A 19,575-nucleotide genomic window follows, 5' to 3' on the forward strand; every position below is an offset into this window, starting at 1 on the left:
AATATTTGTCCTGTTGTGTCTGGCTTACTTCATTTAGCATAATGTTTTCAGGGTTCATCCATGTTGCAGCATGTATGAGAATTTCATTCCTTTTTAAGGCTGAATAATATTCCATCCTATACATTACTACATTTTGTTTATTCATTCATCTGTCGATGGACATTTGGGTTATTTCTGCCATTTGGCTACTGTGGATAATGCTGCTATGAACATTGGTGTACAAGTATCTGAGTCTCTGCTTTTAGTTCTTTCGAGTTCTTCATACCTAGAAGTAGAATTGCTAGAACATATGGCAGTTTTATGTTTAACTTTTTGAGGAACTGCCATACCATTTTACATTACCACCAGCAATGCACAAGGGTTTCAATTTCTCCACACCCTCAAAACATTTATTATTTTCCATTCTTTTGATAATGTCCATCCTAATGGATATGAAGTTGGTATCTCCAGATGCTTTTGATTTGCATTTTCCTAATGACTATGATGTTGAATATCTTTTCTTGTGCTTGTTGGCCCTTTGTATATCTTCTTTAAAGAAATGTCTATTCAGGTCTTTTTTTATTTGGGCTATTTGCTTTTTTGTTGACAAGTTATAGGAGGTCTTTATGCATTTGGATACTAATCTTTTATCAGATATACGATTTGTCAATGTTTTCTCCCATTCTGTGGGTTATCATGTTACTCTGTTCAGTCTCCTTTCGTGCACAAAATTTCTAAATTTTGATGAAATCCAATTTATCTTTCTTTTCTTTTGAGCCTATGCTTTTGGTACCTGAGTAACTTTTTAATTAAAGAATAATAAATGTTTATATATAACTTTGGAAAATTATAAGCAGAAAGAAGAAAATAAAAATGATCTGTGATTATGTCACCCTGTGATAAACATGTTGACTTTGGGTACATGGTCATCTAGTCAGCCACCTGCCTGCCTCCCTTTAATCTATCTTTTTACTACAGTGGCCTCTTACTGTAAATACTGTTTTGAAACATCTTTCCACATCATTATTCTTTAAGTATCAGGGTAGTGTGTTTGTTTTGGTTAGGGATGTAATCTCTTTTATTAGATATATTTCATAATATGTAAGGTTTTTAAGTCTTATACTTTTTAAAAATATTTTTTCTTTACTAGAAAATGGGCTTATTTATACTGTAAGAGAAGTTTTTTTTAAGAAAATAAGCACATTTCACTCAGAAAATAAGACTTTCTGGCCGGGCACGGTGGCTCACGCCTGTAATCCTAGCACTCTGGGAGGCCGAGGTGGGCGGATCGTTTGAGCTCAGGAGTTCGAGACCAGCCTGAGCAAGAGCGAGACCCCATCTCTACTAAAAATAGAAAGAAATTATATGGACAGCTAAAAAATATATATAGAAAAAATTAGCCGGGCATGGTGGTGCATGCCTGTAGTCCCAGCTACTCGGGAGGCTGAGACAGGAGGATCGCTTGAGCTCAGGAGTTTGAGGTTGCTGTGAGCTAGGCTGACGCCAGGGCACTCACTCTAGCCTGGGCAACAGAGTGAGACTCTGTCTCAAAAAAAAAAAAAAAAAAAAAAAGACTTTCTTTGGTATTTTCATTTAACTTGACTGGATATGAAATGTTTTTTAAGAATAGGCTAATGTTTCTGAATGCTAATAACTTTATTTTACAGGGTATTCTGGAACAAGATGCATTCCACAGATCACTCTTGGCCTGCTGCCTTGAGGTCGTCTCTTTTTCTTATAAGCCTCCTGGGAATTTTCCATTTATTACTGAAATATTTGATGTGCCACTTTATCATTTTTATAAGGTATTTTTAAAAATATAATCATGAGGAAGCTATAGATGAGACCAACTTCCTGTTGTTAGTCATTTAGTTCAGTATCTAAGTACATTTATTGTTTTTAATTACATATTTAATAATCTCTATTTGGGGAACAGAGAAGAAATAGAATATTAAGACAAATTATTTTCATATTATATGAAAGATTTATTTAGGATAAAAGTTTCATTTGATTCCTCCCTTTATCTAATAAAGGCTTTTAAAATACTGTGATTTTATGAGCTAAGAAGGCTTAAAAAAAAAAGTAGCACATATCACTAGCTAATCTTGTATAGCAACCTTCTTTTTTTAGTTTATAAAAATTAAATAACATTGAAAGAGTCTTCCAGAAAAACATAAAAGTTCTATTTCACATATTATAGAGAGGCACATAAAGTACTGATTTGGTAGCTGTTTCCTTCTTGATATTGACTTAGCTTATGAGTTTATCTTAACTTTCATAAGATAGTCAAAACTAATTTTTATAGTGGCACAGGTTGAATGTTTACAGATTTTTTATTTGAAATTTTAAGAATGATGTTTTTTAACCAATAAAAAAGGCATGTTTTTTTCATTTAAAAATTTTTAAAATACATCACTATACAAAAGATTTTTTATAAAATTCATACATGTAGTTTAAACAGTAATTACTTACAAAGACAATGAAGGAAGAGTGGCTGTTTCAAAATAATATTTCAGCTTGTAATTTTTGATAATTATTTATCTAAATATTTATAAATATTTACTAATTATTATTAAATGAACCAGGGCATTTTTCTTTATTTCAGGTGATAGAAGTATTTATTAGAGCAGAAGATGGTCTTTGTAGAGAGGTAGTAAAACACCTTAATCAGATTGAAGAACAGATCTTAGATCATTTGGCATGGAAACCAGAGTCCCCGCTCTGGGAAAGAATTAGAGACAATGAAAACAGAGTTCCTACGTGTGAAGAGGTTTGTAAAAATATCTTAACGTCTTTTTATAAGAAAAGTACATCAGTATCTAGTTTATTTGTAATATTCTTTCACAGAGAGCAAGTAAATGTAGTATCTTCCTGTTGGGAGGTGGGAGAGTTGCAGTTGGATTTAATGGGGTACAATGACCCCATATCAAAGAAGAAATAAGAATCAGAAATAATTTGTAATTGCCCCAGGGTTTCAGTGACAGAGTAAAATTTCAGTGTTCTTTCTTGATTTCCTGATCAAATTTCTGTCCCTTAGAGTGGTTGATATTCTAACTGTCCAAATCAGTAATGAAGATTGATCCATGTTTAGTATCCAATTACCAGGTTTTGAATTTTTAAAGACTGCCAAATTTTTTTTTAACTTTAGTATGAAAATGGAAAAGACAGCTGATTTTATTTAGTGGAATAATGGATGAGTCAAGATCGTTTTTTCTTTTGCCTTAGATGATTATTCTATTTTTAATCAAAATGCTTTTTTGGATATTACCGCTCTGTAAACAATTCTTTGTAGGTCATGCCACCTCAGAACCTGGAAAGAGCAGATGAAATTTGTATTGGTGGCTCCCCGTTGACTCCCAGAAGGGTGAATGAAGTTCGTGCTGATACTGGAGGACTTGGAAGGAGTAAGTTTAAAATAATAGGGGGAATATTTTGGGGCCTAATATCTGGAGATTTAAATTTCATCTAAACCTATAAGTGTAGTTAATAGGGTATATACAGAAGAAAATACACTATGCATTTTAGCACCACGTGGATCACCCAAAAGAAATGCTTTTAAAGAATATTTAAGAACACAGGAAAATACATGATGTAGCAAGTATCTTTTTAAAAAGCAGAGAATGCAGGCTGGGCACAGTGGTTCATGCCTGTAATCCTAGCACTCTGGGAAGCTGAGGTGGATCGCTTGAGGCCAGGAGTTCGAGACCAGCCTGAACAAGAGCCAGACCCTGTCTCTACAAAAAATAGAGAAATTAGCCAGGTGTGGTGGCGTGCCTGTAGTCCTAGCTACTTGGGAGGCTGAAGCGGGAGGATTGCTTGAGCCCAGGAGTTTAAGGTTGTGGTGAGTTATGGTGGCGCCACTGCACTCTAGCCCGGGAGATGGAGTGAGAGCCTGTCTCAAAGAAAAGGGTAGAATACTATAAATTTATTTTTAAAGTATATGTTTATCTATAAGCATACAAAAGGGTGGAAATGGAAAAACTAAACTATTAATGATTATTGTTGGGTGATAGAATTCCTGGCAATTTCTGTAAATTTTTTTAGGCAAGTATGTTATTGCTTTTAAAATCAGGAGAAGTAGAAAAGTCTTCTTAAAGATAGAGTTGCATGATCCAGTTAGGTACAGACAAGCCAGTGAGTTCGGAGGACTGAGCATGTTCAACTTTGACTCTCTCAGTTGAGATGTGCTACCCTCGCTAATGTGACACTGTTGCCAGCCAAAGAAGTATAGAAAAGCACAGTTTTACTGTGCATCTGGTTTGCATTTTAGGCAGCTCCTTCGATCTGCCAGGTGAAAGGTTTAAGTTTACATATGTGAGATACAACTATTTTTTAAAAGAGCAATTCTGTAAATCCAGAGAGTTCTAAATCTTTGGATGCCATTAGAATGTTCTTGTTTCTAGACCAGTTTTATAAGGTAATTGATAGGCACTGGTGATAGAAGATCAGTTTTAAAGTCAAGAATCACTTTCAGTCAGTGTATACTCAATAAATATGGATGATATAGATGAAAATGTCCTCATTTTTGAGAGTGGTATCATAATGGGTTAACTATTTTTCTGCTTATTATCCACTCAGACCCATCCACAAATCTATAGGCTGGTTTTTCTCAGTCTATTTCTGTGGAGATTTTCCCTTTCCTAATCTACAGATTAGGACTTTAATCTGTACTTACCACTTCTCCATTTTCCTAAGGTCTCTTGGTACTTTATAAGAAAATGATCTTAATGTATTTTTTCTGATTCTGCAGCTTTGTACAAAATACAAATTTAGTAAGTTTATTTTCTTTTGTATCATTAAGAAATGTTAAGCCAGAGTCTATTAGGATGTGCTCCTGTCAGTGCCTCTTATGACCTCCCTACATAGATTTTTAAATTTTAAAACACACAAATCCAGTTTTTATAGGTAGACACAGAAGAGAGAAATGAATGCTTCTCACAAATTCAGACATTGGTGTGAATACTGTAAAATAGACTAATTCATAATTGCTATAGAGTTTCTGTTTGGGGTGATGAAAAAATTTTAGAAATGGTGACTGTTGCCCAACATTGTGAATGTGTTTAATGCCACTGAATAGTATACTTTAAAATGGTTAAAATGGCAAATTTTGTTATATATTTTACCATAATTTAAAAAATTAATAATATGCCAAAACCATTGAATTCTACAGTTTAAATGGGTAAAATGTATGTGAACCATATCTAAATAGCACTATTTAAAAGAATAATAAAGTATGCTTAGTTAAGTCTAAACCATGTTATTATGTTCACCTTGCTGAAGAATATTACTGAGTTTTAATAATTTTCTGTATGTGGAAAAAGTCAGATGAAAATTTACAAAACTGGAGTAGGAGATGCTCTTAGATGACATAACATACAACCATCATATCCCCTTATCAAGCAGTGGCTTTATGGTGAAATCACATCTTACATAGTGTGTTAGGTAGAAATTAAATATGGTCTAAAATATTATTGAAAATTAGAATAAGCCCTTAAATTGCCCCTAAATCATGAAGGCCCTGTAACAGTGGAGGACAGAGTCTAGTTTGATTTAGGGGAAGGGGGAGTGGAAAAGGGAGCACTGTAAGACAGAAAATTCCTTTTTAAAATTTTGCTTTCAATAGTGGTAAATTTTCATTAGTGGAATGTAGGTATCATATCACTTCTGTAATTTTTGTTTGCTTTTTAAGTTATGAAATATTTCAATCGCTGTAGTTTTTTTTTTTTAACATAACAGCTTGGATAGAAGCCATATCTCAGTCTCCTTGTGTTAAATGATTTGTTTCATTTGTTTTGACCCTAGGCATAACCTCTCCAACCACATTGTATGACAGGTACAGCTCCCCAACAGCCAGCACTACCAGAAGGCGGCTATTTGTTGAGAATGATAGCCCTTCTGATGGAGGGACACCTGGGCGCATTCCTCCACAGCCCCTAGTCAATGCTGTCCCTGTGCAGAATGTATCTGGGGAAGCTGTTTCTGTCACACCAGTTCCTGGACAGACTTTGGTCACCATGGCAACCGCCACTGTCACAGCCAACAATGGACAAACAGTAACCATTCCTGTACAAGGTAAGGAAAGCAGAGATGGATATTGAGTTCTTTGTCAGCGGCATTTACTGGAAAGTTACCTGAGATTTGGCTCAAGTGACACAATATGGGACAGAAGAGTGATGGGGCGAGGAGGATTGGGAGGGGAGAAATTGGAAACCTCTGCCTGGAGAACCTTGTACTAGCAACATTTTCTTCGTGCTTTTTCCTCTATAACAAACTGTAGGTATTGCCAATGAAAATGGAGGGATTACATTCTTCCCGGTCCAAGTCAATGTTGGGGGACAAGCACAAGCTGTGACTGGCTCCATCCAGCCCCTCAGTGCTCAGGCCCTGGCTGGAAGTCTGAGCTCTCAACAGGTGACAGGAACAACTTTGCAAGTCCCTGGTCAAGTGGCCATTCAACAGATTTCCCCAGGTGGCCAACAGCAGAAACAAGGCCAGCCTTTATCCAGCAGCAATATTAGACCCAGGAAGACCAGCTCTTTGTCGCTTTTCTTTAGAAAGGTAATTTTCCATGTATTCTTACCCAGAGCATGAGCTTGGAGAATAAAAGTGTTAAACAAAGTTTGAAATGGTTTTGTTTATCTACTAGGTTTACCACTTAGCAGGTGTCCGCCTTCGGGATCTTTGTGCTAAATTAGATATTTCAGATGAACTGCGGAAAAAAATCTGGACCTGCTTTGAATTCTCCATAATTCAGTGTCCTGAACTTATGATGGACAGACATCTGGACCAGTTATTAATGTGTGCCATTTATGTGATGGCAAAGGTGAGTGCTGTTTGGAACTGAAAAAGCAAAGATACTGCTTCAATTACTCAGAACATTTTTAACAGCTTTATTGAGATAATTTATATACCATATATCATTCACCCATTTAAAATGTACAACTTAATGGGTCTTAGTATAATCACAGATATGTGCAAACATCATCACAATTTTAGAACATACTATTCCATTGTATAGATATTCAACAGTTGATGGATTCCATTTATCAGTTGATGGACATCTGGGTTGTTTCTACTTTTTGGCTATGATGCATAACACTGCTGGTAGCCTTTGTGCACAAATTTTTGTGTCGGCATGTTTTCATTTCTCTAGGTTGTATACTTAGGAATATATTGCATATACTAACTCTATGTGTTAACCATTTGAGGAACTGCCAGACTGTTATCCAAAGTACTGTACCATTTACATTCCCATCAGCAATATACAAAAGTTTTAATTTCAGCACCTTTTATTAAATTACTTTGTGTAAATAACTTATTGAGGTGAAAAAGTACAAAATTAACCATTTTAAAGTGAACAATTCAGTGGCATTTAGTACATTCACAGTGTTGCATACTCACCACCTCTATCTAGTTTCAGAAGGTTTCCAGCCCTGCAAAGTAAAATTCCTTACCCGTTAAGTAGTTTCTTCCCATTCTCCTTCCCACAGCACCTGGCAATCAGCAATTTGCATTCTGGCTCTATGGATTTATCTGTTCTTGATAGTTTATGTAAATGGAATGATACAATATGTGACCTTTGGTGTGTGGCTTCTTGGGATAATGTTTTTGAAGTTTATCCATGTTGTAGCATGTATATATACTTCATTCTTTTCTATGGCTGAATGATATTCTGTCATATGGATGTACCACAATTTGTTTATCCATTCATCCATGATGGATATTTGGGCTATTTCTACCCTTTGGCTACAGGCGACAGTGCTGTTGTGAATGTGTATACACATGTACTTGTTTGAGTGCCTGTTTTCAATTCTTTTAGGTTTATACCTAGGAGTGGAATTGCAGGGTCATTTGAGGAACCTTCATACTGTTTTCCAGAGTAGCTGCACCATTTTACATTCTACCCATAGTACGCAAGAGTTGCAATTTCTCTACATCCTTGCCAAGTTTGTTATTTTAAGTTTTTAAAATTATAGCCATCCCAGTGGTTATTGAATGGTATCTCATTGTGGTTTTTTTTTTTTTTTTTTTGAGACAGAGTCTCACTTTGTTGCCCAGGCTAGAGTGAGTGCCGTGGCGTCAGCCTAGCTCACAGCAACCTCAAACTCCTGGGCTCAAGCGATCCTCCTGTCTCAGCCTCCCGAGTAGCTGGGACTACAGGCATGCACCACCATGCCCGGCTAATTTTTTCTATATATATTTTTAGCTGTCCATATAATTTCTTTCTATTTTTAGTAGAGATGGGGTCTCGCTCTTGCTCAGGCTGGTCTCGAACTCCTGAGCTCAAACGATCCGCCCACCTCGGCCTCCCAGAGTGCTAGGATTACAGGCGTGAGCCACCGCGCCCGGCCGTCCATATATTGTTGAATTGTCAAGTTTTCACTTCTTTTAGTTTTGCTTCATATATTTTGGACATGCATGTTTATAACCGTGACAGCTTCTTGAGGAATTGACTCTTGAATCATTAAGAAACGTTCCTCTTTAATAACTTTTTTGGTTCTAAAATCTATTTTATAGTGTGATATTTATATAATCACCCAGCTTTCTTGTGGTTGCTGTCTACGTATTTACAATGTATTTCTACATCTACAGTGTATTTCTTTCCATACTTTTACTTTAAAAAGTATTTTTAGTTTTCAATCTAAAGTGTCTCCAGGCCGGGCGCGGTGGCTCACGCCTGTAATCCTAGCACTCTGGGAGGCCGAGGTGGGCGGATCGTTTGAGCTCAGGAGTTCGAGACCAGCCTGAGCAAGAGCGAGACCCCACCTCTACTAAAAATAGAAAGAAATTATATGGACAGCTAAAAATATATATAGAAAAAATTAGCCGGGCATGGTGGTGCATGCCTGTAGTCCCAGCTACTCGGGAGGCTGAGACAGGAGGATCGCTTGAGCTCAGGAGTTTGAGGTTGCTGTGAGCTAGGCTGACGCCAGGGCATTCACTCTAGCCTGGGCAACAGAGTGAGACTCTGTCTCAAAAAAAAAAAAAAAAAAAAAAGTGTCTCCTGTAGGTACAATAGAGTTGAATTTTTTTTTTTTTTTAATTCTTATTTCAGCATATTGTGGGGGTACAAAAGTTTAGGTTACGTATATTGTCCTTGCCCCCCTCCCCGCCCCCCCAGTCAGAGCTTCAAACGTGTTCATCTCCTAGACAGTGCGCATCGCACTCATTATGTATGTATACACCCATCCCCTCCCCCACCCATATCTGCCCGACACCCGATCAATGTTATTCCTAAATGTGCTCTTAGGTGATGATCAGTGAAACCAGTTTGATGGTGAGTACACGTGGTGCTTATTTTTCCATTCCTGGGATACTTCATTTAGTAGAAGGGGTTCCAACTCTTTCCAGGAAAATACAAGAGGTGCTATATCATCATTGTTTCTTATGGCTGAGTAATACTCCATGGTATACATATACCACATTTTATTAATCCACTCGTGTATTGATGGGCACTTGGGTTGTTTCCGAAACATCTTCGCAATTGTGAATTGTGCTGCTGTAAACATTCGGGTGCAGATATCTTTGTTATAGAACGTCTTTTGTCCTTTTGGGTAGATGCCCAATAATGGGATTGTTGGATCAAATGGTAGGTCTACTTGTATCTGTTTAAGGTATCTCCATATTGCTTTCCACAGAGGTTGCACTAGTTTGCAGTCCCACCAGCAGTGTATGAGTGTTCCTGTCTCTCTGTATCCACGCCAACATTTATTATTGAACCTCTTTTTTAATCTAGTCTGACAATCCTGCCTTATGGTTGTGTTATATAATGCATTCACATTTAATGTTATTGATATAATTGTATTTACATCTACCATTTTACTTTTTTTCTGTGTATCTAGTGTCTTTTTGTTCCTTTGTTTTGCCTTTACTGCTTTCCTTTTGTATTAGGTGAATATTTTCTAATGTAGCATTTTAATTTCAGTGATGATTTTTTTCACTGTGATTGTATATATAATGGTTGTTCTAGGGCTTACATATATATCTTAATTCATCAAAAATCAGCTTCAGATTCATACTAAATTCCAGTGAGATATAGAAGTGTACTTTGTTTTCTCTCTCCTGTTTTTCTTTTCATTGTTTTCGTGTTATTATACATGTTACATCCATAAATGTTACAAATCCAACAGTCCATTGCTATAATTATTACTTGATACAATTTTATGACTTTCAGAGAAGCTGAGAGAAGAAAGGAGTATAAGTATTTATTTAAAGGTTTTGTTATATTAATGTTATTTATCATTTCTGGTTCTGTTATTCGTTCCTGTGTATTTGAGCTACCATCTGAGTCATTTCCTTTGCCCACTACAGCTTTGCTCCTGCTCACCTCCTGTGTACTATTTTTAGCAAATACATTACATTTCTATATGTTATTGGTCCAACAATACATTGTATACCTATTGTTTTATACACTTGCTTTTTAATCAGTTAAGAAAAGAGAAGAAAGATGTGCATTTATACTGTATTTACAATTACACAATTATCTTTACCAGTGCTCTTGGCTTTTTTCGTGTATATTTAAATTGTGTAAGGGCATTTGTAGCTTGAAGAAATTTCTATAGAATTCTTGTAAGTGATCTGCTAGCAGCAAATTCTGTTTTTGTTTATCTGAGAATGTATTTCACCTTCATTTTTGAAAGATAACTCAATTTTGAAAATTGATATTTTACAGATAAAATCCCATGTAACTTTTTTGTGCATATTGACCACTTTGTGTATGTTATCTCACTGCCTCTTGGCCTCTGTAGTTTCTGATTGAGAAGTCAGCTGTTATTTTATTGGGGTTTCCCTGTAAATGAAAAATTATTTTTTTCTTGATGCTTTCAGTATTTTCTCTCTTTATTTGGCTTTCAGCGTTTTTACTATGATATGTCTGGGTATGGATCTCTTTAAGTTTATCCTACTTGGAGTTGATTGAGCTTCCTGTATGTATAATGTTTTTGAATAAATTCAGGAAGCTTTTAGTCTTTTTCTTTGAACATTTTTTTCTGCATCTCTCACCTCTCCTGGTTCTCCCATTTACACATATGTGTGATTAACAGTGTGCTGCATTTCTCTGAGGCTCTGTTTATTTTTCTTCATTCTTTTTTCTCGCTGTTCCTCAAATGACACAATGTCCGTCTTCATGTTTGCTAATTCTTTTTTTCTTTGCTAGTTATCAAATCTGTTTTCCTAGCTTCTAGTAAAGTCTTCATTTCGGTTATAGTAAGTTTTCTACTCCAGGTCTTGGTTCACGTACTAGACTCCCATTATTCTTACTTAATTTTAGTAGATTTTCTTGATTAGATGTCTCTTCATTTGCTATATGTCCTTAGGACAACTTCCAGAGACTTTAATGACTATTTTTATATAATTTTCACCACTTTTCACTGGGGAGTGGGTTCATGGAACGCCTTACACTATCATGCCAGAAGTTGATCTCTCTCTCAGAACACTCTTATTCTTTGCCAGGTCACAAAAGAAGACAAGTCCTTCCAGAATATTATGCGTTGTTATAGGACTCAGCCACAGGCCCGGAGCCAGGTAACTACGTTTTCTTTCAGGGCTGAAAATAAAGCTTAAAGTCTGTGATAAATACAAAAAATTGACCATAGTTGATTCTGTGGCCTTTTTTCCAGGATAAACAACTAAGACTCTAAGAGAAGTCTCTGCTTTAATCTTCTTTGTCATTGACAGACAACCTCACATGTTGATTAAGTCCTCTTTTCCTCAGAAAGCAACAATATGAAATATTTGATTGCTTTCTTAAGAGTAATAAAAAGATATTAATAGATGTGAATTTAAGAAGTTATTTGGTTTCTATGTCACCTTTCAATCTAGATTAGCAGAGTTAAAACTCACTTTACCTTTAATACCATTCGTTTGTCTCTGAGAGGCAAGTATGTCAGATCTTGGTATTTGACTTAGAATGACTTGGTTTTATGGTTGGGTACTATTATTGCTGTGTAGTCCAGTAGGCAATACTTGGAATTTGAAGACAGACAGGCTCCGATATAAATCCTGGATCTGTTATTAATAAGTATACGACCTTGGCTGTATTTCTTAACCTCTTTTGAGGAAGATAACTTAACTTCATTGGGGTTGCTGTGAGAAGCAAGGAACATATGGCAAGGTCCTATCGTCTAAGGTATACTCAATAAATACTGGTTTTATGTCCCCTTTTCACTCTCTCTCTAAAGGTGTATAGAAGTGTTTTGATAAAAGGGAAAAGAAAAAGAAGAAATTCTGGCAGCAGTGATAGCAGAAGCCATCAGAATTCTCCAACAGAACTAAACAAAGATAGAAGTAAGTTGGATCTATCCTTATGAACTCTTACAAAACAAAATTAGGAGCTTTTCTTATCTTTTAGGCCTAGCAGACTAAGGATTACCAAATGAAATAACTACTATAAAAACTATCCAAGTGCTTTACTGGCAAAGGGTTTGTTGGAACAATATACTAATTCTAAATTTGGTGGCAAAGTTATCAGTGCATAATGTTTCAGGCAGGAATCTGCTCACCTGAGTTCCGTTGAAAATTGGAGCCATGCTAAGGAAATGCCATCCCTAATTGTTGGTTTGTGCTGCTTACTGCAGGGCTCAGGTCCTAGAAAACTTGGTGTAACTAATTAATGGAAACTACTCAGTAAGCTATGGTTATGGTTATGGGTATGGAATGGAGGTAAGGTTGTTAATATCCTATCTGAGCTTTGTTCCTTAGCATATAAATAATAGAGTTCCCATTTACTGTCATTAACAAGTAGTACAGGTAGCTGTTCATTTTTCCTACTGGATTTTCTTTTTTAAAACAAGCTATACTAGCAGGCTTTGTGGTTAACAGCCTTTGCTCTACCTTCTGCAGCAAGTAGAGACTCCAGTCCTGTCATGAGGTCAAGCAGCACCTTGCCAGTGCCACAGCCTAGCAGTGCTCCTCCTACACCTACTCGTCTCACAGGTGCCAACAGTGACATGGAGGAAGAGGAGAGGGGAGACCTTATTCAGTTCTACAACAACATCTACATAAAACAAATTAAAACATTTGCCTTGAAGTACTCACAGGCAAACATAGTAAGTTTGACAGGGATTACGTCATTCTTTTTTCACTTGTGAGGGATGGGGAATCGTTTGTGTTACTTGTTCCATATATAAACTAGTTTCACAAATAATCCCTTTAAGTAAAACTGAGAAATTCTGTAACAGAAGTAATTTGCCTAACCAACATAATTTCTATGTTGTTGAGCATTAAACAAGGGAAAGATGGTATTTAGATTCCCTGCAAAGTATAGTATAAGGGACAGGCTACATAGGTTCCAACTGTCCGATATTTAACAGTGGTGGTGACCTTGCAAGTCATTTGACTTTCTGTCTCTTGTTTCCTCATATGTAAAATGGGAATGGAAGTAGTTCTCAGCTTATAGGATTTTTGTGAGGATGAAATGACAGTCATGTATAAAAAATACTGTAACAGTGACTGGCACAAACTAAGCACTTAAAAATGTTTCCTACTAGAATGATTTTCGTTAGGTTTAATTGTTGCTAGTACATCACTGTTCATCATTCATAAAACTACAGTTTATTATATTATACCTCTTCACTCAAAAATACCTATTTAGAAATTTTTTTTTCTTAGAAGTACTAATTTTTTTGTTTTTTAAACAGATGGATGCTCCTCCACTCTCTCCCTACCCATTTGTAAGAACAGGCTCCCCTCGCCGAATACAGTTGTCTCAAAATCATCCTGTCTACATTTCCCCACATAAAAATGAAACAATGCTTTCTCCTCGAGAAAAGATTTTCTACTACTTCAGCAACAGTCCTTCAAAGGTAAGCCTAACATAAATCTTGGCCTTTACTAGACTAAATACTGAGAATATTAGAAACAGGGTTAGTGCCAAGCTTAGGCATTCACTAGAGTGATGGGAACTGCTGGGGAACAGTGACTAGTTAAGTCCTAATGGAGCAAAACCCAAGGTTTGTTTTGGTTTTTGCTTTTTTTTTTTACTTTTTTTTTTGAGAATATTAAGATTGGACATAGGCAAGGGACTTGGATTTATTTTTATTCCTTCTTTCCTTGTCGTGCATTTTCTTCATTCTGCCGTAAGTGTGGAAGTTTGTGTTTATTCCTATTTGTAAAGTTTTAATTTCTGAAATCTGTTAGAGAAAGAAACTGTGGATCCCTAAACTAATTATTACCAAGGGCCTGTTTCTTGGGGGTTCATACCCTTTGTCCAATCTTTTAAAATTTTTTGTAGAGATGGGGGTCTCACGATGTTGCTCAGGCTGGTCTCGAACTCCTGGCCAAGGGCCTATTTCTGTAACAGGTGGTCTCTCTGTCCTCTTTGACCAAGGGGAGAAATGGACATTTTGGACAGTGCAGTGTGACAGTCATACTAGCACAGGTTTTTGTGGTAGCATCTGCCTCAGTCTGAGAAGGAGAGGGAAGCTTGAGTCAATCGTTAATGGTGAAGCATTAGAAAGCTGCTGAGAGGTGTGGAAGGGCTTTCAGGAAGAAGCAGATAAGGGGAAGGAAACAATGTTCTTGAGGCAGATGCAGTGACCCACAGCTGGATCACTGGGCATCATGCTGTTAGAGAGGGGGACTAGATCTGGAAGGCCTTTATATAATGAAGTTCGTATTTATAAAGATTGCTTAGAAATAAACACATATACATGACAAATGGCCTGGAATCTTTTAAAAACAAAAGTCAGTATCATGAAAAAAATGGTAGAGGGTGAGGAGAGTATTACTAAAGGCAACTAAAGAGAAATGACATCCAAATGCAATGTATGACTTTTGATTGGATCCTGCATCGAAAAACACTGTTGTAAAGGACAATTAGGAAAATGTGAATGTGGCCTTCAATGTATTATTTATTTTTATATTTCTTTGGTATTGATGATGCTACCTCACGTAGGAGACTATGCATAAAGTATATTCAGAGGTGAAACGTCCCAATGCTAGCAACTTACTTTCAAATGGGTCTACTACGATGGATAGATATGATAGAGCAACTATGGCAAAATGTTAATGACCGATGAATGGGTAAAGTTGAATGTCCTGTTCTTTCAATGCTTCTGTAGGCTTGACATCTTTTAAAAAGTTGAGGAAAACAAAAAAGAGCAGCAAAAATCTATTAGAAAATGTAATGTAAAATAATGTAAAAGTTCCTATCATAGTAAAAAAAGATACCATATGCCTTGGAATAAATCTACAACTTGTTTGAAAAATTACTGGAATTAGAAATTTTTAAAAACTGGAATAAACGAAGATATACCAATCTTTCTGAATAGGAAGATCAAATCTTAAAAAGATATAATTTCCTCTGACTGTTACACAGTTTAAGTTTAGCCTAATTTCAATGATAGTTCTAGTAGGATTGTTTATGAAACCTAGAAACAAGTTGGCAAAGGTAGCCCCAAAAAGCAATTGGAGCTGGAGGAAATGACTCTGACAGGTCCTCTAAAATTAGACTCTCATCCTATAACCAAATAAATTCTAAATGGATTAGAGAGAGTTAAATGGAAAAAAGGAATCATAAAACTATTAGGTAAATATACATTGTAGTTTGTCTGATCATAGAGTTAAGAAAAGACTTTCTAAATAGAATATAGATGATAGTCATAGAAGATGAATTGGAATCATAATGCTCAGTTCAAAAGAAGGCTAAAAAAGGAGGAAAAAAGGAAGAACATATGGGAAAATAGTAAACAAACAGCAATTAAATTTAAATGGTCTAAATATGCCAATTAAAAAGCAGAAATTGTGCAACTGGACAAAAAAGACCAAGCTATATGCAGCCTATAAGTAACCTACTTTAAATAAGTTTAGAGTAAAAGGATGACAACGTCCTGTCCATTAACTGATAAATACATAAATGTGTATCCATAAATGGAAACTTACTTGGCAATAAAAAGGATTGAAGTACTGACAGATGCTACAATATGGATAGACCTTGAAAACGTTAGGTGAAAGAACCCAGTCATAAGACTATAAATTATATGATTCCATTTATATGAAATGTCCAGAATGTGCAAATTATAGAGGCAGTAGATTAATGGTTGCCTAGGGTTTGGGGGAATATAGAGTTTCTGCTAATGGGCAAGAAGTGTCTTTCCTGGGTGATGAAATATTTCTAAAATTGAATGTGGTGTGGTGATGGTTGCCCAACTCATGGAGTTGTATACTTTAAATGGGTGAATTATGTGTGAATTTTATCTCAATAAAGCCGAAAGGATGGAAAAAGTTATACCATGCTATCACTAATCAAAAGAAAGCTGAAGTGACATTAATATCAGAGAAAGTAGATTTCAGAGTAGAAAATATTATCAGTAATAAAGAGGGTCACTGCCTAATGATAGAGAAGACATATAATCCTAAATAGGAAAAAAAAAAAAATTAGAGTCAGATTTCAACATAATTGATAGAACCTGGAGAGAAAACCAGGACACAGAAGATGTAAACATTATCAACCAAACTAATTGATATTTAGAAAACACACCAACAGTAATCAAGTGCAGACAGAGTATTTACCAAGATAGACTACATTCTGGGCCATAAAACAAGTCTCAATAAGTTTTAAAGGGTTCAAAAAATGTATTTTCACTGATGCTCATGGCATTAAATAAGAAATCAATAACAGAAAAGATCTAGAAAATCCCCCAATTTTTGGAAATGAAATCACAAGAGAAATTGGAAAGTATTTTGAATAAAAATGAAAACCAAAATATTAAAATATGTGGGATGCAGTAAAAACAGTGCTAAGAGGGAATTTTATAGCACTAAACATCTATATTAGAAAAGAAGAAAGGTCTCAAATTAGTGACCTAAGATGTTAGCTTAAGAAACTAGAAAAAGAATAGGACTCATTGAAACAGAGAACTGAAAAACAGAGAAAAATCAAGGCAATCAAAAGGTTAGTTTTTTGAAGATTAAAAAGAAAATTGATACACCTCTGTGCAGACTAATCAGGAAAAAGAAGAAATGACACATTACCAATATACCTTAAAAGTATAATGACGGATAAAGAACTTAATGCCAATACATGAGACAATGCAGATAAAATGGACAAATTCCTTGAAAGACATTAACTAATAAAACTCAAGAAGTAGTAATGTCAATAGCCCTATATCTATTAAAGAAATTGAATTTGCAGTTCAAAAACCTCCCGGTAAGGAAAACTGTAGGCCCAGATGACTTCTCTGGTAAATTCTACCAAATATTTAAGGAAGAAATAATGAAAATTCTACACAAACTCTCCCAAAAAATGAAGAGGATAAATCATGTGAGTTAGTTGAAGGAAAACATTTGACAAAATCCAACATTCACTCAGGTAGAAACTCAGGGAACTTAACTTGCTAGTAAACATTTACCAAAAAATCTACAGGTAACGTCATACTAAATGGTGAAAAACTGAATGCATTCCCCAAGATCGGGAACAAGACAAGGAAGTCCACTCTCCTCCTATTCAACATTGTAACTGGAGGTCCTAGCGTATGCTGTATGTCAAGAAAAAGAAGGTATACAGATTTGATAGTCTACACAGAAAATCACAAATAATCTACAAAAAGTTACTGAAATCAATATAAGGAAGGTTATGTGCTCAATGTATAAAAATCAAATGCATTTCTATATTCTAGCAATGAACGAGAAGTAAAACATTTTAAAAACACCATAAAGAGCATTAAAAAATTAAATACATAGGGATATGTAACGGATGTGCAAGGCCAGATGTAGTGGTTTACACCTGTAATCCCAGGGTTTTGGGAGGTTGAAGGGGGAGGATCACTTGAGGCCAGGAGTTTGAGACCAGCCTAGGCAACATAGTGAGACTCCATTTCTACAAAAAAGAAAAAAAATTAGCCGTGGTGGAATGTGCCTATAGTCCCAGCTACTTAGGAGGCTGAGGCGGGAGGATTGCTTGAGCCCAGAATTTCAAGGCTGCAGTGAGCTATGATTGTGCCATGGCACTCCAGCCTGGGCAACAGAACGAGACTCTGTCTCTAAAAAACAAAAAAAGAGAAACTAACGCCTAAGAAAACAAAGAAATATCATATTCATGAATTGGAAAACAAGATATCAGTTTTCTCCCAACTGATTTACAAATTCACCCCAATTGCAATCAAAATCCAAGCAGAATTATTTATATAAATGAACAAACTGGGCCAGGCACAGTGGCTCCCACCTGTAATCCTAGCACTTTGGAGCCGAGACGGGAGCATCACTTGAAGCCAGAAGTTCAAGACCAGCCTGGGCAACAGAGCAAGACCCTGTCTCTACAAAAAATAAAAAAATTAGCTGGCCATGGGTGTGCCTGTAGTCCTACCTACTTAGGAGGCCAAGGCAAGAGGATCGCTTGAGCCCAGGAGTTTGAGGTTGCACTGAGCTATGATGATGTCACTGCCACTGCCATTGTACTCTAACCCAGGCAATAGAGTCAGACCTTGTCTCAAGAAGAAAAAAAAAAAAAAAAACCTGATTCTAAAATTTCTATTCAAAGGCAAAGGAACTAAATAGCTAAAACAATTCTGAAAAAGTTGGGGACTTACATTATCTTTCAGGTAAACTGCTTAACTCATTTGAGTTTTTTTTTGACTTAATATTGAGCTATGTGCATTAGCATTTTAAAGTTTTTGTATTAATACCTATTTTTTTCCCCCACCATAGAGATTGAGAGAAATTAACAGTATGATACGGACAGGAGAAACTCCAACTAAAAAGAGAGGGATTCTTTTGGAAGATGGAAGTGAATCACCTGCAAAAAGAATTTGCCCGGAAAATCATTCTGCCTTATTACGCCGTCTCCAAGACGTAGCTAATGACCGAGGTTCCCACTGAGGTTAGTCTCTTGTATTGAAACTGTCTTTCCACAAACTGTTTAATAGCATCACTTAATGCATCTAGATTATGGAGCTCTTTTCCTTAATCCAGCCAGTCAGTTACAGCCTGTTAGTAACATGAAGGGACATTTTTGTGAGAAATTGGATTGACTGCTCCTAGTATCCATAGGATATTTTCATTCATCCCAACTGCCTTTTTCCCTGCCAATTCAGTGCTTACCATCCAAGGCTGCTTAGAATGCAAACTTGGATTTTTATCTCTTTGGCAAAGCTTTTTATAAGTACCACAGAGGACAAAGTGTTCTCTCATATGAGTGTAAGAGGTCTCTGTTGACATGCTCCAACAGAGGGACTATATTTCAAATTTATCCCTACCTGTTTTCTGGTCAGCTCTAGTCCTCATGAAAAGCAAAACAAAAATTAGGTATTTTGTCCTAAAACACTTGGTAGCAGTGTGAGATTTCTGCATTCCTAAAACAGAACAAAGAGCACACCCAGATTTGGAGGTCCCAGGCCATTAGCCCAGGTCTCCTGTTCCCTTTGTGCACTTCTTCCCTTTCCCCATTAGGTGTGATGCAGTGCTTGATTGTTCGGTTGTGCAATGTCTGAATGAACCTGTATAAGTGGTGGCACTTTAGGGCTGTAAAACGCATGATTTTGTAACCCAGATTTTGTTGTATATTTGTGATAGCACTTTCTACAATGTGAATTTTATTAAGTACAAAACTTCCAGGCTAAACATCCAATATTTTCTTTAATGCTTTTGTACTTTTTTTAAAAC

At 36.1% G+C, this 19,575-nt stretch overlaps 1 protein-coding gene across 5 annotated transcripts in view; it reads left to right on the forward strand.

Annotated features, from left to right (window-relative positions):
• The window catches only part of LOC138373977 (retinoblastoma-like protein 2), a 51,036-nt gene that overhangs the window by 25,815 nt on the left and 5,646 nt on the right, over positions 1-19,575 (forward strand). Inside the window, exons 12-22 of one of the 5 annotated variants that reach the window (XM_069456692.1) lie at positions 1,647-1,784; positions 2,585-2,749; positions 3,272-3,383; positions 5,782-6,051; positions 6,257-6,537; positions 6,626-6,802; positions 11,431-11,502; positions 12,159-12,264; positions 12,820-13,025; positions 13,617-13,781; positions 18,622-18,793. In XM_069456692.1, the coding sequence (XP_069312793.1) occupies positions 1,647-1,784; positions 2,585-2,749; positions 3,272-3,383; positions 5,782-6,051; positions 6,257-6,537; positions 6,626-6,802; positions 11,431-11,502; positions 12,159-12,264; positions 12,820-13,025; positions 13,617-13,781; positions 18,622-18,792 (1,863 nt within the window). In that variant the 3' untranslated portion in view covers position 18,793. Of the gene's footprint in view, positions 1-1,646; positions 1,785-2,584; positions 2,750-3,271; positions 3,384-5,781; positions 6,052-6,256; positions 6,538-6,625; positions 6,803-11,430; positions 11,503-12,158; positions 12,265-12,819; positions 13,026-13,616; positions 13,782-18,621; positions 18,800-19,575 lie in introns of those variants that run through there. The other 4 variants (XM_069456695.1, XM_069456696.1, XM_069456693.1 and 1 more) reach the window with 4 other exon arrangements.

This window comes from Eulemur rufifrons, chromosome 23, assembly GCF_041146395.1.
Source record: "Eulemur rufifrons isolate Redbay chromosome 23, OSU_ERuf_1, whole genome shotgun sequence".
In the NCBI taxonomy this organism is placed as follows: domain Eukaryota; kingdom Metazoa; phylum Chordata; class Mammalia; order Primates; family Lemuridae; genus Eulemur; species Eulemur rufifrons.